This window comes from Pinus tabuliformis, chromosome Q, assembly GCF_031772625.1.
Source record: "Pinus tabuliformis cultivar Carrire ecotype Pingquan chromosome Q, CPIR1, whole genome shotgun sequence".
NCBI lineage: Eukaryota > Viridiplantae > Streptophyta > Pinopsida > Pinales > Pinaceae > Pinus > Pinus tabuliformis.
In genome coordinates this window covers 894617998-894645633 of record NC_142296.1, presented here as the reverse complement: position 1 = coordinate 894645633, position 27636 = coordinate 894617998, and the positions used below count along the sequence as shown (strand labels likewise).

At 43.1% G+C, this 27636-nt stretch overlaps 1 protein-coding gene across 1 annotated transcript in view; it reads left to right on the top strand.

Annotated features, from left to right (window-relative positions):
- The window catches only part of LOC149222354 (protein At-4/1-like), a 209085-nt gene that overhangs the window by 110237 nt on the left and 71212 nt on the right, over window positions 1-27636 (top strand). The window contains exon 2 of the mRNA XM_089383082.1: window positions 26212-26317. Within this exon, the coding sequence (XP_089239208.1) occupies window positions 26212-26317 (106 nt within the window). The remainder of the gene's footprint in view (window positions 1-26211; window positions 26318-27636) is intronic.

The following is a 27636-nucleotide window of genomic DNA, read 5'->3' as shown; positions in this document are numbered from 1 at the left end:
CGCAAGCCTTAGAGGCAGTGTTGGGAGATTTTCGTGGTATAGTCTGGGAGCTGGATAGGGTGACGTAGAGTAGCAAAAGTTGTATTGTTGTTGTGGGATTGTTCATCCGGTGATTTAGCCGGAATATCTGTCTCCGACTGAGAGGTACTACTGCTGAGGGCATTCTCTGTTGGGTGAGCCATTTCTGGCACCCTGGTTGTATTTTGAAATTGCATAATAATAAAACCCCCTGAATAGATGCACTGGTTCCGGGGACATTAGTCCAAAAACAACAGTGTCACTTGTGTGCTTGTTTCTTTCAGTTGATGATCTGTATGTGTTGATACTGTACTTGTGTTTATTTTCAGTATTTACATGGTAAATAACTTGTTAAGTAACTGAACAAGTAGGAATAAATAAATCATAAAGTACAGGAAGAATTACTAACAGGTTAAACTTAGAAATTCCAACATGTTATCAGAGCGTGGTTGCAGATCACAGGATAACTGAAGGCATCAGCCGAGCAGAGCAGCAGCAACAGAAACCACTGTCCCGAGTGACAGAAGTTATTCCTAGAAGTAAGCAGCAAGGAAGGGGTGACGTAGAGAGCCTGCATCATTAGTTCGAGCCAGGAGGAGGATCAACACTGAGGCAGAGAGGAGCAGACGTGACCTATGCAGTGCCCAGTCATCTTTCTCTGTCAGGAAGGATTGACGCTGTGGCCAGGAGGTGCATATTTTTCCAGTGCCGGGATTGCGTAGAGCCTAGAGGCTCTAACCTTCAGAGTGCTCGGGCATAGGATGCTGTGGGTAAGTTGCAGAGTGCAGCGGGTGGGGTTCTGTGGTCAGAACAATACCTAACAGGGCAATACCAAGGAGGAGGGAGTTGCTGCAGAGGATTTCTAGCCAAGAAATGCAGATTAGTGGTGTGGCTGCACAAACGCTCAGAGTGGGGCATCTCGACATTGGCATAAGGGTTTCTAAAAGGGAAATCGAGGCTCAGAGGGAGTCAAACCGAGAAATTCCAGAGGGGAAGTTGAGAGACTCAACAAGAGTCGATCAGAGGACTTCTAGGAGGGAAGTAGAGAGACTCGAAAGAGTCAAAAGAGGAGCAGCGAAATGGAAGTGAATGGGCTAAGAGATCAAGATAGACTAGACGAAGCTTCAAACTTCGTAGTCTGGAAGGCCAGGATCTTGTCCATTATAGACAGGTATCGCATCAAACACTTCGCCTTGAAAATGATAGCGATCCCAGTTGACCCGGCTGAAAATACGAAGTACGAGGAGGCAATGGCCAGGGCTAAGTGCATCATTCTTGACGGGGTGAAGGATGATGTGGTACCACATATTGCTGAGAAGGGCACAAAAAATGAGATGTGGGATGCCCTGAAGTTGTATCAGCAAACTTTCGTGTAGAGGAATATGCTTCTAGAAAATCAGTTGCGGTCATACCAGATGCAAAGGGGCGAGCAAATAGATATCTTCCTTGGGAGATTGACAGAGATCCAGGATCAGCTGACTTCCATAGGGGCCACGCCGGATGAGGAGATGTTGGTGAGGACCGCACTGAACGTAGTCTCAGAGGATTGGGAGGTATTTGTCCAGAGCTTACTGGGCAGGGCGAGCCTTCCAAATTGGGAGGAACTGTGGGCGGCTCTTCGGCAAGAAGAGATCAGAAGGCTGACTAAGGTGGGAAGCAGCGGCAAGGGTTTCAAAATAAAAAACGACAAAGAGGAGGATGCTGCCCTAGAATCTGCAAGAAAGCAGGAGAACAGAAGAAGAAGGGCTTCTCCAAGGTCAAGTGCTTCCACTATGGGGAACTGGGTCACTATGCGAGTCAGTGCCTAAGGAAGAAAAGCAAGGGAGAGGCTTCTGAGACCAAGGTAGTGCCAGCGAGGGCGGAGAAAGAAGTGGAGACAAATGACGACTGTGCCATGAGTGCTCATGTGCCACTTTAGAGGAAGTGGGGAGACAACGAGCTGTAGTCAGACGGACTATAGACAATGAGAGGCAAGATCCTCGAGGTACCCAACCTCTTGGATTATACCTGGCTATGAGAGCCCCGAAGAGGAGTAGCAGGACTGGCGAATGTTGGTAGAGACGGATGCAGATGGAGCAACATAGAGTGCTACAGTGCAGGAGTACCAGGACAGCGCGAGGCAACAGTGCGAGATGCATGGAGTTGTTGCAGCAGTGCAAAGGTCAGAGAGGGAGCACTTGTCAGCGACAGAGGGAGCTTCAACATCGGGACTGTTTCTAGCCTGACAAAGACGTCAGAGTTGGGAGGATCAGTTACTTACTTCTCAGTAACTGAGTTGCAGTGCAGCAGTTAGCAGTGGCAGTGCTATGGGCAGCACGGTGCAGCATGATGAGAGGGGATGCAGTGCAGATGCAACAGTGGCAAGGCCATGGGCAATAACATGGATGCATAGGGAGTTGCCGTATAGATGCAACAGTGGCAGTGGTAGGGCCATGGGTAGCAGTACACAACGCAGAAGTGCAGAGGTTGTTGGGTGGGGAGGCCTAGCATCAGCACAGGGACCGATACTGGATGATTAGGGTGATACTCAGTGAGGAGTATTACTAGAGCACAATCCTCGCTAAGAGGGAGTGTTGATTTGGGGTAGCATCGGATGTGCTCTAGCCACAAAAATTGGTGGAGAGACTAAAGCACATGAGATCTCCAAGACCCAGAAATGGTTTGGGCAGAATCTAACCAGTTTGGGAGATATTAAAATAATTATTTTTAGTGGAGTTCCTAAGTCTAAACTTAGGAAAAATAAATATTAATGTGAAATAATATAAAACTGAGTTAGAATGGTCCAAAAGTCATGGATCAAGCCAAATCTAATCTTAGTTGTTGATAAGAGATTTAATCTCGGCTGTTGATGGACCAATGAGAAAAATATAAGAGGAGGCTTGAGGGTTAGTTGGAGAACACACTGAGAGAGATCAAGAACTCAATTTTCTGGAGCAGGGTTTGCTGAGGAAATTGAGTGAAGTGATTTGAGTTGTAGCTGAGGGGCACTGAATACATAGCAGAGAGGCAGAGTTAGTACCGAGAGGATCAGTGCGGAAGCCGGGAGAGGTTGACGTAGAGCCAGCTAAAGGCCATGCAGAGGTAGCCAAAGGCCACACAGAGGTAGACAGGAGCTACGCAGACCCTGTGAGAGCTAGCGTGTGAGACACAAAGGCTCTAGAGGCTGACACAGAGCCTTGAGAAACTGACGCTGGGCCAGATAGGCTGACACTGGTCCAGAGAGGCTGACGCAGGCCTTAGAGGCAGCACTAGGAGATTTTCGTGGGACAGACTGGGAGCTGGTGAGCTGGATAGGGTGATGCAGTCCCTATCAGGGTGATGCAAAGCAACAAAAGATGTATTGTTGCTGTGGGATCGTTCATCCAATGATTTAGCCGAAATATCTGTCTCTGACTGAGAGGTACTACCACCGAGGGCATTCTCTGTTGGGTGAGCCATTTCTGGCACCCTGGTTGTGTTCTGAAACTGGATAATAATAAAACCCTCTGAATAGATGCACTGGTTTTCCTGCATTGGGTTTTTCCAGGGACATTAGTCCAAAAACAATGGTGTCACTTGTGTGCTTGTTTTTTTCGGTTGATGATCTGTATGTGTTGATGCTGTACTTGTATTTATTTTCAGTTTTTACATGGTAAATAACTTTTTACGTAACTGAAGAAGTAGGAAGAAATAAATCAGAAAGTACAAGAAGAATTTCTAACGGGTTAAACTTTATAAATTGAAACAGTATGATATGCTTGCAAAGTGAGCCAAAGTCTTTAAAATAAATGAGCAAGTAACCAATGAGCTTATAGTGAGACAAATATGAAGCAAATTGTTAAATTAACTAAATCTAACTTTGCCACATGAATTGAAATGCTTGCATACAATGAAATAAGTTGCTCCAAAAGTGAAATTCCAAGTTGTACTTGTTACCAGTGTTTTACAACTCCGACTCCGACTCCGATTCGGCCGAGGATCGACTCCGACTCCGACTCCGACTCGGTAATGACTCGGCCGGCTCGATTTCAATGACTCGGTCGTTGTAAAAAATACATTAAATATTTATTTTTTTTATAAAAAAACATAATTTTAAATATTTTAAACATAATTTTAAAGATTTTCATTCATGTTTCCAAACACACAGCATTATAATATAGATGGAAGACAACATATGTATTATGATCAAAGTAGGCTCATGAACTAGGAGACTTGTTGGGGACCAACAAGTTCTAGGAGATACACTTAGCTATCTTATGAACTTGATTATAATTAGTTCGCAAGTGTGATTAATGAGCAATGTATTAGAGATCTTGATTAGATTAGACACTTCAAGATTTTCATTTAACAGTTAAGATACCAGTGCCTTCAATAACAATGCCCAAGTTATAAATTAGAAACACTTGTAAGTAAAATGCCAAGTCATAAGATGGGTAACTGCTGTAAGGAAAATGTTAGTACAATGAGATGACACAATAGATTGAACCTTTATTATGCAAACTGCCAAGGTACTTCAGTGTGGGAAATGCCCAACCAATCAATATTAACCAATGAAGCACTTCAGAACTGTTTAATGAAATAATGACAGTTGAGACAAAGAGAGCAAATGCTTTAGTTATGCACTTATTTGGGAAGCTTTCCACTTATGATTTAACAGTTAGAAACAAGTGACCAATGAGATGCAACTAAAACAAAGCTATCCAGGCCAGAGAGAACTTATGCAATATTCAAAGGTTCTCCAAATGCCTCAAACAACTCACTGTCACCAAGTATTAGACTACTGTAGCTTAATCCGTGACAAGAATGATGAGAAAAGAGCAAACTATCATAAGATCCACTCTCTGCACTGCTCCTAGGGCTCAATTTTATTGATATTCAGATCTGATATGTGTTGAAAATTCTGCAACGAGGGACTGTGTATTAGATTGCTGTCAAAGAAAATTTGTCTACCCTTATGCAAGATAGTTACCAATATGCAGGGAACAAATGTACAAGACCAATCTTAAAGCCAAGGGCACTGTCTTATACTTCAAAGATACCTCAAATCAAACCACTTCAAACTGCATTACCCTTTAGAATCCATTAACTGCATTTAACTTTTTCAAAAATCACATAAAAAGTGAATTTTTTTCATCTTTTACGCTGCCCAGTCGTAGGTTCATTGACTCGGCCGAGTCATAACGGACCCGGCCGGGTTGACCGAGTTACATATGACTCGGCCGAGTCATATGTGACTCGGTCAACCGAGTCGGGTTGCTGGCCGGGTCAAAGATTTTGGTGCTGGCTCGGTTCGAAACGGCCGATTCGGATTCGAAACGGGCGGGTTGTAAAACACTGCTTGTTACCCACCATTTTGTGGGTAATATGCATAGGAGATTTTTTTTTTGTCCAAGACGGTCCTCAGCCGGCAACCAATAGCACCTTGCAGCCACCAACTAGCTCATTGTGCCATTTTTTCGCCACCTGAGTTAGCCATGTGGTCCCTCGCCCATCAACCATGATCGTATGTATGAAGGTGGGCCTCTCGAACCTAAAGGTATGCCTTGTCATTTGGAAATTGAGTATTGTAGTTTGCTTATCATGGACACTTCTAGGCATGGATTAATATGGGGATTCGACAGAAAGAATGGGCTAAGTTTGTGCTCTTGTCCCCAAGACTCTTTTAGGTATTAACCTTGGATTCTAGTCCCGTGGGATCTCTTTTACTGACCATTTGGCTCTAGGGATGGTATTTCATGGGAAGCCCCAATTTTGGTTGTGTGGTCCCACTCCCTTATCCGCTTATGTTACCCCCATTCCACTCATGATTACCCCATTCGTCATTTCTCCCACCTAGGTCCACATTCCTCCACTGGGTCCACAGATGGTTAGCTCGCCCCTTCCCCTTGCCCTCACCTTGGGTCAGGCACGGAATGATGCCTTGGAGGTTGATGCAGCTAAAAAGAAAGATAAAAGCATATTTGGCCATCTTCAATCGGAAAATGTACCACAAAATGCAAAAGATGGTTGGGACAAACACTTGTAGTACATGGGCAAAAGCCAATACATGAGCTCTATCCCATCATCATAGCCATCACCCTAGTTCCTACAGGTTCTATGAACCTCCCTCATCATATAGGAACCCATGAATGTCCCAACCCCTGGTGGGCAATGAACCACCCTACCATTAAAGGGGGGTATTCACTGCTATATCTTATGCATCATGCTCTTACCCCATGAGGCCCGAGTAGTTAATCAAAGAAAATCATAAAAAGGCAAAAGGCATATAAACAAGGGTGGAAAAATCAAGGCCAGGGCACCTCATGTACCACAATTGCTCCGTCCTATACATCTTAAACCCAAGTGTGGGCTTCCCTTTTATTAACTACCCTTGTACCCAACATGTGACCCAGGGCGCCCCTTCTCATCCCTTACTTCATTCACCCATATATCACATACCACCACCGTTTGAAGGATGTACCTTGACTATATTATCCCCTTTAGAAGTAGAAACCACCTAATAGGATTATTGGTTAACCCCATTTGGAGTTTAGGAGACATTGGCACATTCCGAAGCCCATTATGGAAGGGCAGGCCATTATGAAGTCCCCACCTGTGGTCCATGATTGGTAAGCTCATTTACTTGATTTCTCTAATGACTTGTGCTGGAAGGCTAGGGGACACATTGGATCTTATGAAAGATTGCAGATGGTCTCCATTTTGGGTTTGGTCTCCCTACATGAGGTCCTAATCCTCCAGAGGGCTACATTGGCACATGTAGGGTGTTCATTGAGAGCCATGGGCCTCCACAACAGTAGACACCACTCCATGGATCCCCACAGCCATTCAGAGATTGCTCGTGGTTCACTTATTGGATGAGGAAGATGCACTTGATCATGCCCAGTTGGCTCCATATTTGCACCATACAGTTGACAGATGATCCAAGACTTGCACGATGATGTGATCTCACCTCAACCATCATCATAGCCCTTGCAGGCGATATGCAAGCATCTTCGATTTGTTTGGAGACCCATGAGGACAATTGTGTGCCCCCACATGTCATTTGGAGTACCACATGTTATTACAAGGGGCCACCCCCTTGTCCACAGCTTGTGAGGTTCCTACTCTTTATTGTGGCACCCATGGACCTCATTAGGCCTCTTAGAGGGCCATACGACATGTATAGATTAATATTTTACCTCTTGAGAGACTCACTTTTTCATTTATGAGCTAGTTTGGTGGGCTTGTCACCAAAAGTTGAACTATTAGAACATTATTTTATTTTTCGGGCTTATGTAGACCAAGGAGGCTAATTTGAACTCTTAAGTTGTGTATAAATACAAGTGAGATGAATTCATTTCTCATCATCACTTTGGATTGGATCTTTTCTCTCTTGAGATTTTCACACTTTTTCTAGAGGATGAATTGGAGCTTTATGGATGAATTTTGATGTGTGGATATTGGTCTATCTTCTCTTGGAGCTTCTCTCTTGTCAATTGTGAATGGTTGGATATATTCTATTACATGTGAGTACATGATTTTAATGTTATTATTGTTTTACTTTTTCATATACATTGGACTGGCATTTTCGCTATTCTAGGGCTAATTGTTGCATGCTTTTACTGCTTAAAATTATGGAATTTTGTCTCTATTATAACATCTCTCAATGTATGGGCCATATAATATGAACGGAATCTCCTAAAGGTAATTCTATCAAAGAATTTGACCTCGATAAGCCATTCCCTTTGTGCATCGAAGTATAAAAGATGCAAGATTGCTTCTCCTTGACCTAGAAGGCTAGCGAAGTGGTCTTGAGGCCTCCTTGACTGGGAACCAATAAATCCTACTCATATTCGTCATAGACTCCATTGTCCCAAAGATTAAGGCACTGATCTATAAAAAGATGGTCACCAAAAACCACTTTCTTTCACCTTCTTTCGGGTCTAGCCAAGTTGGGGTACCTAGGGCATCAATTTCCCGACAAGCTAGCCCTTCAAAAAGTTCGATATCCTAGGATCTCCTGCGTTGGCCTTTCGTCAAGCTCTCCTCCAATTTTGAAGCCATTCTGACAGTGGAGTTGGGGGAAAAGCCAAGCCCTAGCTCCGGGATCCAAACTTGCCTTAGCATTCCCAAGAATAGTGCCCCATAGGATCAAATCAACACCTTCAAGTGAAATCCATTCTTTGATCCTTTCCACCTTGTCTAGGGTAAGAACATCATTGGTTGCCACACTGATTCCTCCTACCCTAGACCAAGTCCACTTGGCCCTGTGTGGTCCTATTCCTTTGAAAAAACAATTCTTGAAGAACCATCTGGGATACCAATTTCAATGAGGATCTTAGGGATTGGGAAATTCCTTCACAAGTCATATCCCATAAATCTAACCCTCAAATTGCCCCTTCCTTTCCTTAGAATACATTGTACCTTGCTTAGAAAGCAAGCAAGCTCTATCCTTCTAACTCTTCCGGGAAAGGGATTATTTTGGTCACTCCACATCCTTTCATTGAATTATCCTTCATCAGTGAGTCCATAATATACTGGGTCCCTCCTATTGGTGAAAGTTCGTAAATAGAAGGCAACTTTAGCTAAGGTGACAGTGGGCTATTGCTCCACTGTTGCCCTTCACCTAGCAATTGTCCCTTTAGGATCCCTCCTAGGATCCTTGCTAGTTTGAGCTGTAACATTTTGGCGTCGTTGCTGGGGACAAGAAACGTGTGTTTTGTTCCCTATACGACATATTGACATATCATTATTGGCGACTCCATTGGAAGAAAGAAGCCCTATTTCTTCATTGAACTTTAAGGTCAATGCTTGTAGGGTGAAGCAAGCCTTTTTCTAGGCATCTTTAATTTAACCCTGACGACTTCTACACATTTTTCATGCATACCTCAAATAGGTTGTCTTTCTTTGATAAATTTCCCGCTTTGGACATTGCTAGCATCCATGGTCATCCTAATCATGTCGCACGAAGGATGGTACGTGGTGTGCTCGTGTTTGATGGTGATCCACTCTCCGCAATTGACCACGTAGAAAGATTTAATACACATACTTCAAGAGAAAAGGTTGTCCACCAAGATGTCCTTATGTTATTGTTTGTGGGATCTCTTGGTGGTCATAACTCATGGCTGCATGATCATGAACCTAGGAGCATCTCATCAATTGAAGAGTTCGTTGATGGCTTTCTTGGACATTTTCAAGTACACCATACATTAAGCACTCAAGAGGAAGCCTTCATTGGGCATCATCAAGACATTAAGAATCTAGGTAATGAGCAAGAAGATGAGTCCTCTTTGGGGCCACATGATGAAAATGATGTTTTTTTGAAGTGAGAAGTTCTCAGGAGGAAAATCTGTTGAGGAGATCTTGCAACTGAGGGGCAGTGAGAATCTGGGAGAAGGAATTTCCGGAGAGTACGATGCAGAGAGAGGACAAAAAGACATCTAGAGGAAGGCTGACGTTGGCCTACGCAGTGCTGATGCAGAGGCAGCGCAGTCATTGAGGGGAAGTCGAGTTCCTGCTGAGGGAAGTCGAAATTTAGTTGTCGGAAGATAGGGTGTGAGTCTGGGAGGCAGAAGGTCGATTTCTTAGCCAACAGAGGATCCATAGGATCGACAACGTAATACCCAACAGGGGTGATGCAGAAACTGCCTAGGGTGACGCAGTTCTGCGCAGAGGCCACGCAAAGGGTGACACAAAGCCTCCAGAGTAGCAGGATCAGTCACTGATTCTCCAGTGATAGGGTGAGATCATTTCACTAGTCTTTTGTTCAGTATTCTCTTTGTATCAGATTGCTAGTTGAGCATCCTAGAATTATACTAAGAATTTCTCCTGCATAATAAGAAAGCCCTCAGAGCTGCTGCAACGTTTTTCTCGCATTGGGTTTTTCTGGGGACTATTTGTCCAAAAATAATTGTCCTATGTGTTGTATTTTTCTTTCTTGCTCAGTATTTTGTTTCTGCATATATGTAAATTAAGTGAAGGCTGTAGATGTATTTGCTTCGAAATTTACCGTAGATTACAGTAAATAACTTGCATGATTTAATCAAGTAGGAGAAGTAACATCAGGTTGCTGCAGTAGGGATTCCGGTGTAGGAATTTTCACATGGTATCAGAGCTATTGCAGGTGAGACAAGAAGAGCAGAACCAAAAACCTTAGCGCTGAGCAAAAGGGGAAATCGAAAAGCTACAGGAGGTAGGAAAGTCGAAACCCTAGAGGGTTTGCGTAGTGGTAGCGGGAGGATCAAAAATTCGAGGTAGTCTCTCTCTCAGAGTGAGTTGATGGATAGAAAGGAGCTTCCAGTTCGAATTTTTCCGTGGCAGAGGGAGTAGCGCCGAGCCTTGGCGTGAGGAGCAGTTGGTGGATGCAGATTTTTCAGTAGGCAACTTTGTTGGGTTGAAAAGGCGTCAGAAGAAAGAAGTAGCGGAGCATAGTGAGGGAATACCTCCTCAGTGATTTCTTGCCGAGGAAATCAACATTTCTCATTTGCAGAGTAGCAGAGGAGCATCAACTTACCAGCTCCATCAGGGAGTGCGTAAGTCAGCCTAGGAGCTATGCAGTAGGGAGAAAGAGCTAGCTGTTCGACAATTTTCAGAGGATATGGAAACCAGTGGCTTAAGGGATTAGGACAGGTTGGACGAGGCTTCCAACTATGACATTTGGAAGGCTAGGATGATTTTCCTTCTAGATGAGCATGCCATGAAGATGTACGTTGATAATGTGGTAACTGTCCCTGCGGATGCAGATCCGCTGAAGAAGTACAAAGCTGAGATGGCTAAGGTGAAGAGGATGATCCTGGATGGAGTCAAGGATCACGTGGTGTGCCACGTTGCAAGCAAAGGGACCACTAAGGAGATTTGGGATGCCTTGGCCACATTGTATTGGGGATCTTCCGAGCAGTGGAAGATGTACTTAGAGCAGAAGCTGAGATTTGCTCAGATGCAGAAGGGGGAGCGAGTAGATCCGTTCCTTACGAAACTGAAGGAGACCTGTGATGAACTGTCAGCCGCGAGACATACTCCTCAAGACTCGGAGTTAGTGAGATTGGCTCTAAATTCTATCTCAGATGATTGGAAAATCTTTGTCTAGAGTATCCTGGGCAGAGCAGTGTTGCAAAATTGGGACGAGATGTGGGCAGCTCTGAAACAAGAAGAGCTGAGGAGAGATCTGCTCAAGGTCAAACTTGACTGGGGCAGCAACAGCAGTGGGTCGAAGCCCAAAGTGGAGGAAGAGGATAACGCAACCCTTGCATCGAAGGGAAAGTCGTGGCAACAAGACGAAAGCAGGACGTCTCCAAGGTGAAGTGCTTTAGATGTGGCGAGATGGGCCACTATGCATCCCAATGTCCTTTGAAGAAAAAGGACAATGATGAGAAGCATGATCCGAAGGTTGCAGCCGCAAAGATTGATGAGGAGGAGTTCACCATGCTAGCCGAGATACCTCCAGGAGGGAGGTGGGTTGATAGAGAGCTATAGTTGGGAGGACTGCAGATGAGCATGATCCTTGGGGAGCCCACTTCTTGTATCATCACCTTGCTATGGGAGCCCATGATCAGGAGTAGCGGGATGGTGGAGTTTCAATTGATGCCATGGAGTGTTGATTTGACAAATGCAGTGGTTAGTAGCGCCAGAATGTGAGCAACACAGAGCAGAGAGGAAGCAGTGCAAGGAGGCACAGTGTAGAGCTTCAACAATGCAGTGGTTTCACAAGAGAGCGTGGGACTAGTAGCAGTTAGGATTTCAGCACCGAGGTGTATCCATTGGATACTTGTCTAGTTTTGGGTGTTTTCAGTTGCTTCTCTCAGCAACTGAGTTGCAGTATGGATGTAGTGTTAGCAGTGGCAGTGCTAGCAACATAGCAGATGCAACGTTTGAGAGGGAGCTGTAGTACAGATGTAGCATTGACAATGACAGTAGTACAGTAGCAACAACAACACAGTGGTTGATGGACAACATGCCAGGCATCAGCAACACAGGGATGATACTTCAGAGTTAGAGCAGTATGCAATAACAGTGTATTGCTAGAGCACATTCCTCGCTAAGAGGGAGTGTTGATTTGGGGTAGCATCGGATGTGCTTTAAGCCTCAAATTTTGCAGGGAGGCTTGGGCACGGGTATTCCAAAGAACCCAGAAAGTGTTTTGGGAAATTCCACCCAAAAGAAATTTTATTAAAATAATTAATATTTTTAATGGGGTTCCTAAGTCTAAACTTAGGAAAATTAAAATATTAATGGGTATTAATCTAATCAAAGGTGAAACTTCTATAAAAATCCACAGATCAAGCCAAAACGATCTGAGCCTTTGATTAAGATGTAATCTAGGCCGTTGGTTGTCCAACAAAAAGATATAGGAAGGGGTTTGAGGGTCATTTGGAAAACACACAAAGAGATTGGGAAAATCGATTTTCTGAAGTGAGAAGTTCTCAGGAGGAAAATCGATTGAGGAGATCTTGCAACTGAGGGGCAGTGAGAATCCGGGAGAAGGAATTTCCGGAGAGTACAAGACAGAGAGAGGACAGAAAGATGTCCAGAGGAAGGCTGACGCTGGCCTACGCAGAGGCAACACAATCATTGAGGGGAAGTCGAGTTCTTGTTGAGGGAAGCCAAGGTGTGAGTCTGGGAGGCAGAAGGTTGATTTCTTAGCCAACAGAGGATCGACAACGTAATACCCAAGAGGGGTGATGCAAAAACTGCCCAGGGTGACGCAGTTCTGCACAGAGGCCACGTAGAGGGTGATGCAGAGACTCCGGAGTAGCAGGATCAGTCACTGATTCTCCAGTGATAGGGTGAGATCATTTCATTTGTTCAGTATTCTCTCTGTATCGGATTTCTAGTTGAGCATCCTAGCATTGTACTTAGAATTTCTCTTGCATAATAATAAAACCTTCAGAGTTGCTGCACTGGTTTTCCTGCATTGGGTTTTTCCGGGGACTATTTGTCCAAAAATAACTGTCCTATGTGTTGTATTTTTCTTTCTTGCTTAGCATTTTGTTTCCGCATATATGTAAATTAAGTGAAGGCTGCAGATGTATTTGCTTCGAAATTTGCTGTAGAATACAGTGAATAACTTGCATGATTTAATCAAGTAGGAGAAGTAACATCAGGTTGCTGCAGTACAGATTCTGGTGTAGGAATTTTCACAGGATTAATGGGGGGATTTGGCGGAAAGAATGGGATAGGTCTGCGCTCTTGTCCCCTAGACGCCTTTTAGGTATTAACCTTGGATTCTAGTCCCATGGGATCTCTTTTACTGACCATTTGACTCTAGCGATGGTATTTCATGGGAAACCCTGATTTTGGTTACGTTGTCCTACTCCCTTATCCGCTTATGTTACCCCCTTTCCACTCATGATTACATTATTCATCATTTCTCCCACCTGGGTTCACATTCCTCCACTTAGTCCACATAGGGTTAGCTCGCCCTTTCCCCTTGCCCTCACCTTGGGTCAAGCCTGGAATGATGCCCCAAAGGTTGATGCCACTAAAAAAAAAGATAAAAACATATTTGGACACATTCAACAAGAAAATGAACCACAAAATGCAAAAGATGGCCGAGACAAACACATTTAGCACGTGGGCAAAAGCCAATACATGAGCTCTACCCCATCCTCATGGTCATCACCCTGGTTCCTACTGGTTCTATGAACCTCCCTCATCATATAGGAACCCATGATTGTCCCAACCCCTGGTGGGCAACGAACCACCCTACCATTAAAAACGGGGGAATTTCTTGCTATATCTTATGCATCATGCTCTTACCCCTTGAGCTAAGAGCAGTTAAACAAAGAAAATCATAAAAAGGCAAAAGGCATACAAAGAAGGGTGGAAAAATCAAGGTCGGGGCACCTCATGTACCACGATTTCTCCCTCCTATACATCATAAACCCAAGTGTGGGCTTCCCTCTTATTAACTACCCTTGTATCCCAACATGTGACCCAGGGCTGCCCCTTCTCATCCCCTACTTCATTCACCTATCTGTCACATGCCACCACCTTTTGAAGGATGTACCTTGACTATATTACCCCCTTTAGAAGTAGAAACCACCTAATAGGATTATTCGTTAACCCCATTTGGGGTTTAGGAGACATTGGCACATCCCGAAGCCCATTATGGAAGGGTAGACCATTATGAAGTCCCCACTTGTGCTCTATGATTGGTAATGTCATGTCCCCATTTTTATTCTTCTTCATAGTACAGGTAGGGTTGATTTCCAGGGCAGGGGATGGCCAAGTTAGTGGAGCAGGTTTATGTCATCAGGGGTCCCGATGGAGTTTTGAGGAATTTTCATGGGGTCTGATGGCATTCGCTTGGCATATTTATCATCGTGAGCAATTCCGCACATCTTGTTTTTGGTTTCGTGACTTTCTGATAATTCCCGTAAAATAGGGTTATTATTGGCATAACTTAATTAATTATGCTCGAGTTGGCATTCCGAGTGTTATCACTAGGCTAGACAGGTTGGGATGTGACAACCTCCAACCAAGCATAACTATTTCAAACCAACGTTTAACTAGAAGTTAGCCCTTCCAGTCTGAGAGGGCTCTCTCAAAATACCTATAAGATTTTCAATATAAAACTCAAAATTTCAGAAGGCTAACTCTATACTTTTCATGTGATTTTGCAGGTGAAAGGGTGTGATGACAACCACCATTGGGCATGGAGCCAATTAAAGAAAATCAATTACAAACAACACGGTTTTCATGGAATCTAAGGCAATTTTAGCTTTAAAATGGTAGAAATAAAACTTTTACAGTACAACACAACAAATGAAGGAAGTTGGAGCATGTAAAATGAATTCCAAGTAATCAAATTGCTATGAAACTGATAAAAACATACAAAACATGGAGAAAAATATATGAGCCAAAACATAATCTCAAGTGAAAAAGAGAGTCTGCAAATGTATATTAACTGAAGAAAAAGGTTTACAAAGATGGCCCTCTCACATCATCCCTCAACCCCTTCAAAGTGAAAAAGTTACACATATATAGAGTGAGGTCTCCATTACAATAATCTGCCACCTGGGCTAGACTCGATGCATAGCTAAGAGACCTAATTTTAATTGAATTACAAAACATGGAGCCTTTATAGGGATATTTCTATTTTAATACATTTTGAATTCAAATAGGATTCTATCTATTTATGAGCCCATAAATATTCTGTTGCTGAACCTTATCAAATCCAACCAAACACTGAGTGTACTGGATTGCTGATGTGCTCTTGCCACGTGGATGTGCTGACCTGGTTGACTTTGTTGACCTGGATTTCCACCAAGTCAAATTTCAAAATTTCTACAACAAATCTGGCGAGGAAAAAATCTGTAAAATAGACCTCAAATATAAGTGCATATCTTCCAAACCCTGATATCTGTGTAAAAAATGAGAGAGGCTTTAACAAAAACCTCCTTCAGATTTCCAAAATTCCTTTCTATTTTGTCAGAAAGTGAGCTTGAAGTTGACTACTAAAACAATCATTTCTAGAATTTATGTAGCAAATTTCAAAAAACACCTTTTTGCTAGCTATTTGACCTTTCTGACAGTGCTGAAGTCTTTATTGGTGTTTATTAGCTAAACACATGCGATTTACACTCCCTTAGCTGAGGTTTAAACTTGCTTTTTCTTCCTTGAAAAGCTACAACAATTTCGTAGCAAATATTCACCTTCAATATAGGGAGTTGCTACGAAACTGTCAACTTTATGAGATTTTGCATTTTCATGATTTCTTCCACCTCCATGTCATTTCTAATAGCATGTACGAGCTTGTATACTACTAAAATTATTGGTTAAACATAGCATAGACAAAAATTAAGGATGTTACCATTTTCAAGGGGTGGCATCTATTTCAGCAAAAACCTTGAGACCTTTCTTTAAAAGCTCATCTTTGATCATTTCAATTTTGAGTCTTTAAGGCTTTGACTTGTCCCTGCAATCTTTTCTCGTTTGCTTGCAACCAGCTATTCCTTTTGTACATTTATTTTCATTTTCAAAAATTCTAACAACATTGCTAATTTGACAAATGAACTCCAAACTATCTAAAAGTTATCAAAGATAACACAGGGGAAAGTCATTGATGGAACACCTCAGTGTAATAGCTCGTTGGAACCGAAACAAGAAGATCTACAGGATGGGATGCTGAGGAATGACTTCCAGTGGTCGAAGATAGTATGGTGGGTGATTTACCAGTTCCTTAGTTAAAAATGACTTTAATTACTCATTTAATTAAGGAAAAATAATTAATTAGAGGAAATGGGCCAAAAATGACTTAAGTAAAAAAAATAAAATAAAAGGGGTCACTTAAGATAAAGTCAATGGAAGAGCTTCTAGAATAATAATAAAATAAGATGTTTCTAGAGGCTTGGAGATCTATCCATTAGATCTATAAAAAAAGGAGGAGAAGATCATTTGGGACATCTTGGATCATGGATTTGTGTCATGTCCCTTCCTAAATCATTTTGGAAAAAGATTTAATTTTGTATTATGGGGCCAATTTTGGGAATTAGTGGACCCAATTTGATTCTATTAGGAGATTAGACTAGGAGAAGATGTTTTGTTTTGTAGTTAAGTTACACATGGGGGCCACCCTCACTAGGGAATTACACACTCCCTAGTTTGATTTGCATGGAGGGGGATAACTTTTGCATGGTGTTGGTTAAGTGGGGCCCACGATGGAGGACGAAATGGAGGGAAAAGTGCCCCACAAAAACTATATAAGGAGGGCAACTCTCCTCTTCTTATTCATTCATGAGAGTATATCGATTTCTCTTGGTTGCTCGAGCTGCTTAGCCGATTCACTGGCTATTTAGCACGAGTTCTTTAGGTGAAGAGCTCACCCTTTCTTCGGGAGATTTCGAGTGCCACCCTAGGAAGGTTTCCTTCATTTCTTTAGGAGGAGAATCACATTGTGATTTCTAGCAGTAGCATTTCCTTCTAGGTGGTGCGCATTTCTAAAGGACGCAGTCAGAGAGGAAGCCGAGTTGTTTGTGGAGCTGAGCAGTTGAGTTTTGATGTGAGATTTTCTGGAGGAGAGGCTAAGGAGGATTGTCAGCCTTTGAGGGAGTTTGGGAGCTGATTGAGGTTTTGGTTTGGCAGTGTGACTTTCGCACTACCTGGGCCAGCGCAAAGGTAGTGTTTGGGAGTGCATTTGGTGGGTAGAGTATCAACCCTTGAGGCTGAGCTTTGCCGTGGAGGTTGGAGGAGTTATCCAGGGTGAAGTTTGCTCCCTTTCCATAGCTTGAAGGAAGACTTTGTGTCCATTTCTTGCAGACCGTATTTCTGGAGCTGTTTGGAGGGCATAGGCCATATAGGAGGTCAAATTTGGGAGGTTGGGTTCAAGCCAAACCCTTTCCGGGTTCTTGTAGTTGAATTTTCATCATTTTCTGAGCACCGGAGGTGGGATTTCTTGCAACTCCTTTCCAGTCAGTAGTTGCCGTTACTGGGAGACAATGCAGACCATTAGAGGAGCAGTTTCTTTGTAGAATTTGGGGTTACTGTTGACACTTGGGTTCTGTTTAGCTCGCCCTTGAGGCAAGCCCAGGTGCTTTTTCCACACTATTGTACTTGCTCCATTCATAAATAAAATGGCTCAGCTGGTTTTCATTTCTGTTGTGTATTTGGTAATTGTTGAGCATTTAATTTTTGTGCATAAATCGAATTTGCTTTTGTATATCACTGTTTGTTAAGTTTGGAACATTTCAATGGTATCATCGCTTAGATTCTGGCTCAGTCGTGGGGAAACTTTTCTATGAGTGAAGAAGACCAACAAAATATTACTTACAAAAGGCAGAGGTAACAGAGCAGGGAAAGGGAGTTGGAGATTACTCCAGACACGAAGGATCATGGGAAGACTGCAGTAGCGGAATATATGGGTGAGCCCAAGAGCAGGGAAGAGATGGCCTTTGATAGCCTCTTGAAGGTTTTGAGTGATTTGGAAAAGGGCCAGAAGGACGTGCTGGACAAGATCAAAATGCAAAACTGGGAGCGAAGCACCCACCGAGAGTTCGTAGTTGGAGAGACTTCAGGGGCCTCTCAACAGTTCGATCATCTTTCTCCCACAGTGCAACGACCATCCTTGAGTGAGCCAACTTGAGTTACTTTACCCTCTTTTATACCTTTGGCGTAGGGAGAGACTGGTGGAGGTGAGGGTCCATCGTTGATGGGGGAGAATTTCCAGGAGTGGCATGGGGGTAGACTTCAGGGAGGCTCTGACCTTCAGAGACTTTTGCGAGCTCACACAGAACAAGAAGGGGAAAGGCTATGGTACACAAAACTATGAGCTACATTGTTCTATTGGGAAAATATATTTCCCTACATATGATGGCAGTTCCAAGTGCACAACACATGCTTGGGTAGAAGTCTTAAATGGGATTTTGTAGGGATGATAAGTATTAAGAAAAAAGATGAAAGAGTAGTTGAAGGGGCCATGGTTGGCAAAGAGATAGTTGAGCATACACCATTGATGAGGTATTTGGGGTTGCGACCGAGTTCTCAGGTGATAATAATGCACCACAGGTTGGTGAGGTGCCGGAAGACAGCTCCACTGTTGTTGAGGAGCTGATAGGTATAGAGGCCTCCAGATCCGAAGTTGCCAGCCGACAGTCGCCTACAGCTGACTGGTGAGCATATCGTGCATATTGGGTTGTCTATGGAGGAGCAGTTGAAGGCTCATGTCGAGCCCGTGATGGAGGAGGATGTGTAACCATCCCTTGGGCTAGCCATTGATGAGGGGCAGCATAGAGGTCACGCATTGGGTTTTCAGCACAGTGCACTTCAGATGCACATTGGCGGGGTTTATAGCGTTATCAACCCACACATATGCATTAGATTGAGGGAGGTCGAGTTGTCTAGACGTGGATAGGTTAGCATGACTGAGCTGAGCATGATACCACATCAGCTTGGAGGGCTTGTTCCTTCCATAGAGGATTACACATTCGATCTCTTCTTTGGGATTGGATGGCGAGAGGTACTAAGCTGGTACTTGATGGAGCAGGTTAGGCGGTTGGATACATCCATGGCCACATGTCAGCAGAGGCCATGGATTACCAGAGGGACTTGAGGGCTGAACTATTTTTGGGATCCAGGTGGGATTTTCCATCACATCATAGAGCTGGTAGTAGCTACGGGATGGATTTGACGCTTGAGCGCACCCACATTTTCAGATCTCCATCAGAGCCCCAGTCAACACTAGTGACAGGATGGTTTGACAGGTGAGCAGACAGATTTCATGAGTTGTCTTGGCATATTGACGGTGCGTGGAGTCACAGGGTGACTAGCTTACTCTAGCAGGAGCTGGTAGGAGGAGGTGGCATCGACAGGCTATCAGACAGGGCATTGTATGGAGAGAGTGCTCTCTTACTAGCATATGGGACACAGGGACTATTGAGGATAGGCACAGTAGTGTCATTTCCGTTAGCATGTGGGGAGTCAGGCTGCTCAGGTCTTTCAGAGAAGATGGGGGGATGTAGCCCACATCATGGAGGGCGTATTAGCAGAGAGGTCAATATTTTGGCCCGTGCAGGATACTGTACGTTACAGAGAGGTACGACAGTGGGCAGTGGTACACAGGACTACACAAAATTATGTCATAGCGTCCAGTGTTATGTAGAGGGATGCAGTCTAATGCATATAGACCTAGCGGTAGGCCAAATCATCTAGTGGTGTGTGGGGCTATGGAGCGAGGAGCAGGGGCCTACAGAGGAGCATGGAGACGCAGGGTGGTGTGTCATAGTATGTTGGACTGCACTGTGGAGTGGGAGGCACATCACATTGAGTACATGCGGGGAGTGACAGGTACAGTGACACATTCGGGACCCAGGCCAGTACAGGATGACATAGCCATAGCTGAGGGTATCCAGCGGTGTACAGGGGTAGGCCATGGTGTACAGTGGCATGTCCAGGAGTACTGGGATGATTGGTGGCATGCATGGGTGTATAGTGTTGCACAACGAGGTCATGGAGTGTTGCCTCTAGGGAGACCCTTGGACAGAAACACTGGGCATACCTTTGGGCGTAGTTCACCCAGGATCGATAGGGACACAGATGAGCGATACTTGATGGTATCCGCGGGGACTCACACGCCTGAACCTCTTCTGCATCCCTGACGGGCACAATGGATTTTGCTGTCGACTTTCTGCACTTTGGGCATGAGCCACGAGGGACGAGGAGCTCAACTGAGACATTTGGGTGAGACTCAGAGCACTAGGGGGGAGACTTTTCAGTAGTGGCATTGGGTTGGTGCGTCAGTTGACAGCCATAGGTTGGGGGATGAGGTGATCATCTACAAGGGTGGCATATTGTTCATCACCGAGCCTATGTCTAGGGATCTAGTCCCGAGAGATACATGTGTCACTCTTTTCTCAGGGCATGTCGGGACTGAGCATGAGCAGAGGATAGTGGTTACGACTGAGGTAGTTTCCCAATATGTGTCCGGGCTCCAGATCTTATATTGGTACCTTATCGAGAGGGCAGATGGTAGACCCAGGGGAGATGGTTGGCAGGGACAGGAGGGATCCATATACCCTGAGTCGATTACGAGTATCAGATACCCATCCTTTGGTTGCATTCAGGGGGTAGCTCTTTGGCACACATGGCTTCCAACGATCATCGGTACTACACAGTGGTAGGCACAGGGCAGATTAGCATGCATCAGATTAGCCCACGATATATGGAGCCTATATAGTGATCACATGCAAGGACTAGAGACGAGGGCCAGAGGGATTCCATCGGTTGACAGGGCTATGCATAGCAGGTCTGGCTATGGGATTTAGTTGATCGATAGATCACTCGTGATGAGTGAAGTCGTGGCAGAGAGTGATATAGTTCACTCTTGGGATGACACATGGGGGTTCACAGAGGGTTTCATCATATGGGGAGGCAAACATTCTCTGTTGCTGCACAGGTTCAGAGTTAGATTTGGATGGGTAGGCCTGGGTGCCATGGAGATGCCCAGGCAGGATGTGTCTCGCCTCTTTCAGTATTCCACCATCGAGTTCCAGGAGAGGAGGATACTGACTGCGCACGATGGGGAGTATGACATAGTCAGAGTAGCGTAGCGTCAACATGGTGGCACCACTCTGGGACTAGCAGGGAACTGGGGCATCACAACTCTTCACAACTCAATAACCTTTAGGGATGCACCGACTACTGCAGGGGGAGATCATACAAATCTTCCATTGGGCTTTAGCGAGTCACTGATGGAGTAGGGGACTTCTGGTACTTTCACCGGGCAGGATAGTGAGTGGAGCGAGGGGAGCTTCATGTTGGACAGGATTGCTTGGGATCCTGGTATTGAAGGATTCTTCCATATTAGGATGGTGTAGAGGTTAGGCACGATCCAGTGGCACATATGGGACCCTGGCACATTTTGCAGTGACAGTGGGGAGCAACAGTTAGAGAGGTTGCTTGCTCAAGCATTGCTTGAGGACAAGCGATTTTTGGTGCATTGGAAGAGCTTCCCGGATGAGGATGCCACCTGGGAGGGTGAGCACATTTTGGAGCACCCAGCTATGAGGTTTCTTGAGGGCAAGCAACATTTGGGAGGGGAGGATTGTCATGTCCCTTCTCAAACACATTTGTAACAGGGTGCTGCTACACAGTTTTGCACAATTTTGGCTAAGGAAGAGAACATATCATTTTCGACTTAGGGACTTAGGAGGCAATTTGACTTTATTTGGTTGCTAGTGGAATGTGAGGGCCACCCACATGGGAGTTCGAATTGGCCCATTTGAATAGCTTGGAGGCAAAGTCGAATAGGTGGATGGAGGGGCCCACATGAGGCTAGGGAGGTCCAAGGAGTTATAAGGAGGGAGCAACTTTGATTTTGGATTGATTCTTACACCTTGCAATCAAAATTACTTCATTGTTCACTCTGCTATTTAGCTGAGTCATCTGGTTGTTTAGCCACAAATCTCTCAAGCGGGAGATTCAACCTCTACTTCGAGGGACCATTCGTGCCCGCCCTAGAGAGACAATTCCATTAATATTTCAGGAATTTTGGTAGTGTGTTACAACACTACCATTCAACCACAATAAGGAGTGTGTATTTCTGGCTAGCTAGAGAATACGCAAGGGGAGTTTGGAGCTATCAGTGATCAAGCATTTGCCGGGAGAGTTAGAGGATTGGGAGAGTAGCAAAGGGCCAGCCTTTCTTGTGAGTTTGGAGCCAGCAGAGCTAGCATCCCAGCAGTTTGATTTACAGTTACCTGGGCCTGCGTAGAGAGCCATCACTAGGCTCACGTGGGAGTTGGAGGAAGGAATTGTAGAGCTGGAGCTGGCCGGGAGAAGTAGGAGATCACTTGGAGGGCCATTTGAGGAGGATTTCTGGAGTTGGGAGAGCAGAGATTGACAGGATCAGTCACAGCAACAAAATTCGAAATTGGAAGAGGGCCAAGCTGTGAAGGGTCAATTTTTGAAGGTTGGAACCAAGGGAAACCATTTTTGGGTTTTCTGGGTTTTGGGCAATGATCACACTCCTAAATTTATAGAATTTTCTGGGCAGATATAAGGGGTCAAATAGGGGTCCCAACTCAACCAGCAGTTAGAGGAGCTAAGGGGAATTTGGGCCAAAATTTCTAGGTCAACATTTGGCCAATTCCTTCGTGGGTTATTTTGAGTTTAGGCCAAGGAGCAAGTAATTGAAATATCATAATTTTCTAAGCTAGGGAAGCAGTGATTTCAGCCCTTCAAAGTCAGCAGACATAGCAGTTTTCTGGGGCAACGCAGTTCAGTTCGGTGCAGCAGCTGTAGCAGCCTTCAGTTCAGCATTTTCTCACCTGGGTTTTGTCATGCTTGTCCATTGAGACAATCCCAGGTGCATCATTCTATTTTACTATTGTCTTTGCTCCTGAAGAAGTAATAAAATGGCTCAACAGTTCATTATTTCCAACATTTCCATGCGTGCTTAATGTATATTTTGTTTTCCTGATTGCTGGATTGTTTGCATGCTTTGTATATCACTTACATTCCTGTTTAGGAACATTACAGAATTTGTGCAGGTTTGCAGGCTTGAATTAGTGGCTAATATACAAGCCAAAATTTTGCTTACAAGGACTGTGCAAAGGTTGACTGGTTGGCCTGCGCAAGCATTTTGAGGAGCTGCATTGTTGTGGTGAGGAGACGGGAATTTGTGGCCAAATTGGGTAAAATTGCAAAGGTAAATTTTGGGAGAAATTTCCGGGAGCTTAGTGCCAATTTGCAGTGACATTTCTAGGTGATGCGAATTTCCTAGTCGTGGGAGGAACTCGCAATTTTGTGGGGCTCCAGGGTTGGTTGGAAGGAGGCCATACCCTTTCTGGGTTTTGTTGGACTCGTTGAGAAAGTGCACCAACTAAATTCTCAGAATTTTTTGAGCACTTATGAGGGTAGATTTCCCATTTCCTATCTGGCAGCAATAACAGAATATTACTGGGTCAGCGCAGAAATTTGGAGAGCAACCTTTCCAACCCTTGGGCATCATTATTATCGCCTGGGTTTTGCCTTGCTTGTTGTAACAAGCCCAGGTTCCTCTATTGCCATCTATTTGTACTCTATTTTGCGCAGAATAATAAACTGGCTTAGTATTTTGGTGTAATTTTCTGGTGTAATCTGATATTTCTTTGTGTGTGCTGAATTTTTTGGTTGCATGTTCATATTTTTCTTTTGTTATCACTTAATATTTCCATTAGGAATATTACACAGATCTAGTGGAGGTTGAGTTCATTCGTTGATGAGGTTGGGGCCTTTTTGTATGGGATCACAATTCTTCTAGAGAGGCCGCAATTTCATTGGAGCAGCATCATTCAACCAACCAAATCATGACAATTACAGGAGTTATTCACGGGTTCTAGAAATCAAATTATTGCATCTTAAGTGAGCTGTACATCATGTAATTTCCTGATTAATATTAATAAATAATTGGATGAGTTGTTGCTATTTATTTGGGAATTTTGTGGAGTATATTTGCTGAAGCTAGGGTTTCATATTTGATTGCATTTAAAATGTTTCACAAAATATCTATAGCCCATAAAGGCTTATTATTATTATTATTTTCCTCCTATAGCTGACGGGAATCAAATAGGCTACTGAATCAGTCTCCAGAAATGATCATTTGGAAAGGGACATTACAAAACCGCAAATTCAACCATAGAACTTCTCTAGTTAGCTATGGTCATCCATACCAAACTATCTTCATGCTATTAGTACTCACATTGGATTCCAAGATGTTCAATTATGATTGCATGTAAGGCTGAATATCTGGTTTCTGAAGTGCTTTTGAACCAAAATTCAAATTATGCAACTTATTAGTTCGTTTTCCATGTTGAATTGTTATTTTACTTTATTCTTTGAAATTGCATCTTTTTCTCTTACACTCTCCTCCCTTTCCAAATAAAATTAGGGTTGATTAACATGTTTCTCTGCTTGCTCAGATTGTCGAGTTTTCTTTGTCCAAAATATTTTTTAATCTTGTCTTGTGAGTCTTGAGGCTGAGGGATTAACCTGAAAGGATTAAGGTGTGTCCAAAAAATTGATTAATGTGGTACATGCATCCAAGTCTGTTGGTTTGAACTTTGGATATTGATTTTGCGTGAAATTTTTGCTCTCTGAATTTCAATTGTATATTGCATCTTACTTTTCTAGTGGATTTGGAAACTTCCATGCAGAAATTATTGCCCCTTTGGTCTTGTCTTCTCTTGTTTAATGTTGATTCGTTGACATGGTCCTTCCTTGCAAGAAAGTATTCTGAGGATTACAATTGTTCAAATTCTTGAGATATAATTTTACAAAATATTGATGTGATCCAATTTTAACCACATGCATCCAAGTCTATTGGTTTGGCTATTGATTTTGTGTGGAGTTTTTCCTCTCTGAATTCCAATAGTATATTGCATCTTACTTTTCTAGTGGATTTGGAAAATTGCCATGCAGAAATTATTGTCCCTTGGGTCTTATCTTCTCGTGTAAAGATTGAGTTGTTGACATGGTCCTTCCGTGCAGGAAAGTATTATGAGCGGTGTTCCATGGGGACACGTCCCCCAAGGTCGGGTGTGCGCATCCCTCGCACCCCACGCACCCGGGATGGGGGACGTATGGGGAAACGTTTCCCCATGTCCCCCTTTTGGGGAGATGTGGGGAGACGCAGGGGGGGACGTTTCCCCAGTGTGGGGGACGCGACTCCCCAAAAGGGGCGTCCCCCCTCAAAATGAGCTATGTGTCCCCCCATAAATTTGCTTGTAAACAATGATTTATGATAGGGGAAACCTAGTATTTGACCAAATTTCCCTACTAGTGCTATGTAATTCATGATAATGCTAAATTGTTAAAGTAAAAGGATGAAAATGAAAGATAAAGGAGAATATTCTCCTTTATCTTTCATTTTCATTCTTTTACTTAAATTTTCAACATTACCATGAAATGACCCAGGATGTTTGAGAGTGGTTCTGACCTCATTGGATTTCATATGGAGAAAGTAGAATTTTAAATCTGACTCAAAATCTAGTAGACTTAACAGTTTTTCAGGAATTCAGGATTTCGATGGATTGCAATGTTTCCATTGCATTTTGTCATGTACAAGGGTATGAAATTAATATTTAATCAAGAGCACCAAGCCCTCTGTGTACTTTAGAGTGACTTTTAGACTCATCACTCCACTATTTTTGAGTTTTAGTTATATCAATTTACTATTCCAATCTTTAGATTTCAGTATCTATTATAGTCTATTTTGCTTAGTACTAATTAGATTCTAGAATGATGAATGATTAATTTTAATTTTAATTCAATTTAGAATCTAGAATGATGAATGATGAATTTAATTTTTAAATCAATGTAGATTCTAGAATGGTGACTAATGAATGATGAATATGGATCAAAGTATTTCATTATTGAATCTCGTGGTCTATGGATGAATCATGTATATATTAGTAAGGATGATGAGTATGGATCAATGTATTTCATTATTTAATTCAATTATGTATGTATCATTGTATTTATGCTTTCATTATTGAATATGAATTTGAAATATATATATATATATATATATATATATATTAAAAAAAAGGGAAAAAATTATATACCCTTACGTCCCCCCTAAATTTCCCTAAAATTTGAGGGTACTCCCACACATCCCCCTTGTGCGTCTCCCCGCACCCACGTCTCCCCGTCCCAGAGTCTTGGTGGAACATTGATTCTGAGGATTACAATTGCTCAAATTCTTTTGATATAAATTTACAAATTATCTATGTGTTCTATTTTTAATCACTGGAATTGTTATAGGAGTACAATCATGGCATTCTTCAGATACAATCACTGAAAGCGAAATACACTGCTGAAGCAAAACGATCTGAAGCACTTGAGGGCGCTTGTACTGCACTTAAAAAAGGTGAGCATTGAAAAATCAAGTGTTTATTGAAGACTAAAGAAAGGGCAGGCTTTGCATGTTTCTATCCTTTCTCAAGTTTAGTCCCAGAACACTAGCTTGAAATCCATTCGAATGATACAAGAAGGTTTCCGGAAAAGACTCTTATTTCACGCATTGGTTGTCCATGTGCAAATATCCAATTTCAGTTGCAAATTAGTATCAATAACACTTTTGCCAGTTTTAATGTCAACTGCCTGTCCAATCTTTTTCTCAATCACATAGCTTTTGAAAGTCAGAGATATAAATTGATCTCATTGCTAAATAATCGGTATGTTGTTTTTGTTACTGTGTAGAAGAAGATCTCTATAGATTTTTCAGTTGAATAATATTCTTGGTTACCAGATTTATTTGGGTTACTTGAGGACAAGTGAATTGTGATATGGAGGTTTATGTGTTACTTGATGACAAAGAGCTGGGGGGCTGTTATGTATGTCAGTGCATGATAATGCTTGTAGTTGTGATAGCTGTCTGAGTTGTTGGCTATCAAATTTGCTTGTGTTGCTTGAGGACAAATGAGTCTGATCAAAGCACACGATACATGCCACCAAGTGCACAAGACCTACTGCTGTATGATCTTTGATGAAAAACCAATAAGTGTCCACCATGCTAGTGCTTGTAACTCTAGAATTGGATAATGACCATGAGTAATCTCAAATAAAGACAATTTCCGATGTACAATGAAAGCAGTGTCCTTATGATCTTCATAATTTCTCCTTTGTCTCAACTCTCAACAAGATGATGTGAAGTTGCACATGTGAAGCTTAGTTTAAGAAAGTGCTGGTTTCCATTCTGTGCTTATAAAGTTAGGATTGCTATGATCAAGATTTAATTAATAGCCCATTGTAATGTCCCTTCCTAAATTATTTTGTCACAGGTTTAATCTCCCACAATTTTCGATAATTTTTGGTGACTTTGGAACCCATCCAATTTTGACTCATGGACATAGGAGAGAAAGAGGCTGAATTATTTTGTTAGTGGAATGTCGGGGCCACCCACAAGGGAAAAATGCACTTGGCCAAGTGTGGAATTCGAAGGGCCTTGGAGGGGAAATTAAAAGGCTAGGAAGAGGGGCCTACATGGGTAGGAAGGCACGCGAAATTATAAATAGGAGGAGCTCATCTACTCAAAGGGTCTTTTGTCTATCAAACTCATTTTGTTGCTCGAGCTACTTAGCCGGGTTACTAGCTGTTTAGCACCGAGTTTTCCAAGCGGAAAACTCAACCTTTCTTTGGGGGACTTCGAGTGCCACCCTAGGAAGGCAAATCGTACTACCTTGGAGG